The sequence below is a fragment of the Miscanthus floridulus genome, chromosome 10, assembly GCF_019320115.1.
Source record: "Miscanthus floridulus cultivar M001 chromosome 10, ASM1932011v1, whole genome shotgun sequence".
Lineage (NCBI taxonomy): Eukaryota > Viridiplantae > Streptophyta > Magnoliopsida > Poales > Poaceae > Miscanthus > Miscanthus floridulus.
Genome location: NC_089589.1, coordinates 30,018,414 through 30,023,611, shown reverse-complemented (window position 1 = coordinate 30,023,611; position 5,198 = coordinate 30,018,414). Strand labels below are relative to the sequence as shown.

Sequence of the window (5,198 nt, the reverse complement as noted above, 5' to 3'; positions counted from 1 at the left end):
TCATCTTCCGCTACTTCCCAAAAAATATCTTGTTAGGTTTTCTGAACTGTTAGCAGCCGTACGAAAACAATTCTCCTGCTAGGTTTGGAAACTGTTAAAATTGTTGAACCAGGCTTTTAGGAATGAAAATTACATATAGCACCTCGGTGATTCTCACAAAACAGTGTCGAGTCGGCGTTCAGTATAAATTGAGGAAAGGTACCCTGTTATCTCGCAGCCGTCTGCCCCTTGGCATTTGCTTCCTTCTATCTCTTTGCAGCTTTGCGCCAAGCCTCCATTGGACTTCTTCTTCGAGTGCTGCAGAGTGGTAAGAGCATCTTATTTTGCCCTTGTTCGTCCCATGTCTATCTGGCTTTCATCTCTTCTCCATAACATGTAACGCAGCTGATGGAGAAACTGTTTGTTTCCTTAAATAAACTAGTAACCAGAGCTTCTAGTAGTGCACAGAAATAAAGCTTTCAGTCATTAATTTCTCCAGGTACTTCTGCCAAAAATTTATCTGAACTTGTTGCTTTTTGTTCTGACATGTGCATATAATCAAGATCGAAACTTGACCAAGTGATCAGACGTAGTCATGATGCTGCTTCCTACAATTGGACAGTTCCTCATGGTGCTCATGGCGTTCTGTACCCAAGGTGTCACCTGCTCCAATGGAAACTACACGGATAAGGTATCACTATTGGAGTTCAAGAACAGCATCAGTAATCCACGACAGGCCTTGATATCTTGGAATGATAGCACACACTTGTGCAGTTGGGAAGGTGTCCAGTGTAGTGTAAAGCACCCACTTCGGGTCACTTCACTTCGTCTTATCAATCAAGGTTTGGTTGATCCAATATCTCCTTCACTTGGAAACCTGACATTCCTAAAAGTCCTAATACTATCGGCCAATTTATTCGTCGGTGAGATCCCTCCATCCCTTGGTCATCTGCATCGCCTCCAGATCCTTAAATTAAATAATAACACAATTCAAGGAACAATAACCAGTCTTTCAAATTGTTCAAATCTCAAGGGCCTGTTCTTGGAGGTGAATCAGCTAGCTGGACAGATTCCTGAAGATTTGCTTTTTGGCCTTCAAAAGCTGGCACTTGCCGTTGACAACCTTACTGGAAATATTCCCTCTTCTCTTGCCAATATCACAACGCTGAATGCATTTACTTGTATCCGTAATAATATTCAGGGAAACATCCCAAATGAGTTCACAAAATTGTCAGCGCTGCAAATCCTGTACGTTAGCGTCAATAAGTTGTCAGGTCCATTTCCGCAGCCTGTCCTGAATCTTTCCAATCTACTTGAATTTCGCGCCGCTAGCAATGATTTTAGTGGAGAGGTACCACCCAATATAGGCAATTCTTTACCCAACCTCCAATTGATACAACTAGGTCTCAACTTCTTTCATGGCCATATACCATCTTCATTGACAAACGCCTCCAAGTTAACTGAAATTGACATATCACGGAATAGTTTCAGTGGTGTGCTGCCTGGCTCTATCGGCAAATTTTCTCAACTATCTTGGCTTAACCTCGAGGTAAATAAACTCCGTGCAAAAAACAAGCAAGATTTGGAGTTTTTAAAGAACTTAGCTAATTGCACTGGGCTACGGATGTTCTCGGCAGTAGACAATCGTCTAGAAGGCAATTTGCAAATGTCATTAGGAAACCTTTCCAGTGAGCTCCAGCATCTACACTTGTCAGTAAACCAACTATCAGGGGATTTTCCTTCCAGTATAGCAAACCTTGGTAACTTGTTGATTGTAGAATTGGCCTGGAATCAGTTTACAGGTGAGGTTCCGGCATGGCTTGGGGCTATGAAAAATCTGCAGAAAGTGTCATTAGAAAACAATTTCTTCACAGGGATCGTTCCATCATCCCTTTCAAATCTGTCTCAACTAGTAAAGCTCTATCTGCAATCGAACCAACTGAAGGGGCACATACCCCAAAGCTTGAGCAACCTCCAGATGCTTGAAGTACTAAGCATTTCCGACAACAGCCTTCAAGGCAGCATACCCCAAAGCTTGAGCAACCTCCAGATACTTGAAGTACTAACCATTTCCGACAACAGTCTTCATGGCAGCATACCAAAGGAGCTCTTCAATATTCCGACATTAATGCAGATTAGCTTTTCTTTCAACAACCTAGATGGAGCACTTCATCCTGACATTGGCAATGCAAAGCAACTCACCTTTTTGCATCTTTCAAGAAACAATCTGTCTGGAGAAATTCCAAGAACATTGGGAAACTGTGAAAGCTTGATAGATATGGAACTGGGCCACAATAGTGTTGTAACACGGCTTCCGAGAGTGGCGGAGACCTACGCGGCCAGCAGTTCGCAGAGACGTCTCCGACCAACTACCTAATCAAAGGCCTAGCTACCACGCCTCCAGACCAAAAAGATGACGGTTTCTCAGACTGCTTGCAGGACGCTGCCGGTAACCCTAACGCAGCCTCCGCTCGGCTAGCTCGTAGGCGTCTCCGGGCGGAGGGGGCAGAGGCCGCCCCGCTGCAAGGCTAATCAAGTGCCAACGTTACCTACGTGTGTGCAGGTAACCAGAGGAAGGAGCTCGTGGACGGCGCGGGCGCGGCGGTTCGGCCTCTGCTCCTAGGGGCAGAGACCCAAGCAGGAGGACGGCAATACTGGGCGTCGGGGGTCTGTGGCCTCGGCGTCCCAGGGGCGGAGACTAACGGCGGAGGCCCAAAGGCCCATCGCCGAATCCTGAGGCCTGATGGGCTGGCTGATCGCGCAGGCCCATTACCTGAGGGCGACATGACAAGATTACCCCCAAGAGGAAAGGCGAATGGTGGAATATACCGAGAATGTACTGTAGCAGTTGAAGGGTACTATTGTAAACTCTGTAAAAGTGGTAGTTGAGCCCTATAAATAGGGAACACTTGTAACAGTACGGGAGGTTGGTGAATGGATTAATGAAACCCTAGCTTTACGTGACATTTCCCTACACGCCCGCTTATAGTGTCTGTTTCCCGAGCCTCCGCCTGAGGGCAGCGCTTGGCGGGCGGAGGCCTCTACCTCCACCACATTGTCTGAGACCACAAGTCTCAACATTGGCGCCCACCGTGGTTTGGCCAAGGCAAACCAACGATGGCTGGGAAAAGAAAAACCACCACCAGAGCAGCAACGACCACGGGTCAGAGAGGGAGGCCTAGGCGCACCACCCGTAGCACCTACGCAACCTCGCCAGCGGAGGATGACACCAGAGCAGATGCCCAGGGTCAACCACCGGAACCCCAAGATCTAGAGATTCAAGATGCGGAGGCCCAACCAAACTCAGCCACAACACTCGAGCAAGAACTGCAACAGCTGCAAGCACAGTTGCAAAGAGCGCAACAAGAGAGGGACAGAATGGCAGCAGCATTCGTAGCTAATTAGCAAGCTATTCAAGCGTCAGCACAAGCAGCAGAAATAAGGCAGCAGTTGGCAGTCCTACATGCTGAGATGCTAAGTATGCAACATGTAGTACCAGCGTCAACCTCCGCAATCCCGACCTTCACAGCAACACCAACTGCAGCCATACCACAAGGGCCTCCGCCAGTGATCAGCCAGCCCACGATGCCATCTCAGGTGATGCGGAGGCCTATCGATACCAAGTCCCCACTCTCTGAAGGCATACAACAGTCGCCATGGCCAATGGCGTACAAGCCAATAACACTACCAAAGTTCAACAGAAAGACAGACCCCCATCAGTTCATTATGAGTTACGAGGCAGCAGTAGCCTCCGCTGGCGGAGACAACACCGTCTTGGCAAAGTCATTTGTCATTACAGCCGAAGACGACGCGTTGGCTTGGTATTCTATGCTCAAACCAAGCACAGTCTATTCCTGGGAGAACCTCTGGGACAAGATATTGGCAAATTTCAAGGGGCTGACAGCACAGTCGCTGACTTCCATAGATCTGTTCCTAGTGCAAGCAAATGTAGGGAGAGACACTACACGACTACTTCCGGAAATTCGTGCAACTAAAGGCGAAGGCACCAGACGTCCCAGACGATATCGCCATTAAAGCAGCGATCAAAGGCCTCCGAATCGGGCCATTCGCAGCACACCTAGCAAGAAAGAAACCAACTTCCATAAAGCAGTTGTATGACGAGTTCGAGAAATACTACAGATCAGACAATGACCTCCGGAAAAGGCTGGAGGAGCTGGGTCAAAACAGACAGCAAAACAGCAGCAAAAACTCCTAGAAAAGCTATACGAACCAGAATGCATCAAATCAGAAACTAGGCCAGGGGCAAGTGCTCAGCATCGAGGGTCAACCTTACCCCGAACAAGGGCAACTGGCAGCACCAACAAGGCCGAAGACCCAGACCAGGAACCAAGGTCGGTAAGGTTACCAAGGCAAAAACTGGAACAAAAACCACAACCAGAAACAACGCAGGCCATATTGCGTTTTTCACGGAGAAAGCGCAGGGCACAGCACCAAAGATTGTCCGGAGACAAAAGAGACACAGGAAAGGATGAAGAACAAACAGACTGCCCAACCTCCGACACAGCAGAGCGCAAGAGAGGTCAACACCACCTACACAAATGGCCACCAGCAGTACTGCCCAATCTACCTAGCGCTAAACGCAAACCCAATACACCCCTCCACACTAGCCTCTATCTATTACCCAAACTTCCTACCAGCATGGCGGTCAGCGCCTTCGCAGCAGCCTCCGGCGGGTAACTACAGGTCGGAGGGAAGCCTGACCTACATAAACCCAAAATCTCCCCACATAACCTACCTCGAAACAAACCCACCGCCGCCGCAACAGCAGCACATGCAGCAACTACCTCCGCCGCCACCTCACAATCAACCACCAACACCAAAAAATGAGCCAAACCCAGAAAACCAAGTCAACCCCCATGGACCACTACCCATAATAGGCATGATACTACCAATTGCCGGAGGATCATCAATGGAGTTTCAAACAAAAAAGCAGAAAAAGGATCACCTCCGCCTGGTAAACAACGTAGCAGTCCAAGGACCAGCAAAATACACAGATTGGTCCAGAGTCCCAATCACCTTCACAGAAGAAGATCTCCAGCTAGAAAGCTACCCTCACACAGACGCAATGGTAATCAAGACCAACATAGCAGCATGGGAGATAAGCAGAGTACTGATTGACACTAGCAGTTCAGCAGATATCATCTTCGCAAATACCTTAGAAGACAAAACAACCGAAGAAGATGAAGCAAAAGCAGCAA

The 5,198-nt window shown here is 48.3% G+C and overlaps 1 protein-coding gene across 1 annotated transcript; it reads left to right on the top strand.

Annotated features, from left to right (window-relative positions):
• The first annotated feature begins 229 nt into the window (after positions 1-229).
• Positions 230-3,398, top strand: LOC136489928 (putative receptor-like protein kinase At3g47110). The gene is made up of 2 exons (XM_066486440.1): positions 230-307; positions 543-3,398. Exon 2 carries the CDS (start codon positions 575-577, stop codon positions 2,354-2,356), a length of 1,782 nt encoding a protein of 593 aa, XP_066342537.1. The 5' UTR covers positions 230-307; positions 543-574; the 3' UTR covers positions 2,357-3,398.
• The last annotated feature ends 1,800 nt before the right edge of the window (positions 3,399-5,198 follow it).

What these genes read in the sequence shown, in the direction of transcription:
- LOC136489928 (XM_066486440.1), top strand. Translation starts at nt 575, where the DNA reads ATGATGCTGCTTCCTACAATTGGACAGTTCCTCATGGTGCTCATGGCG.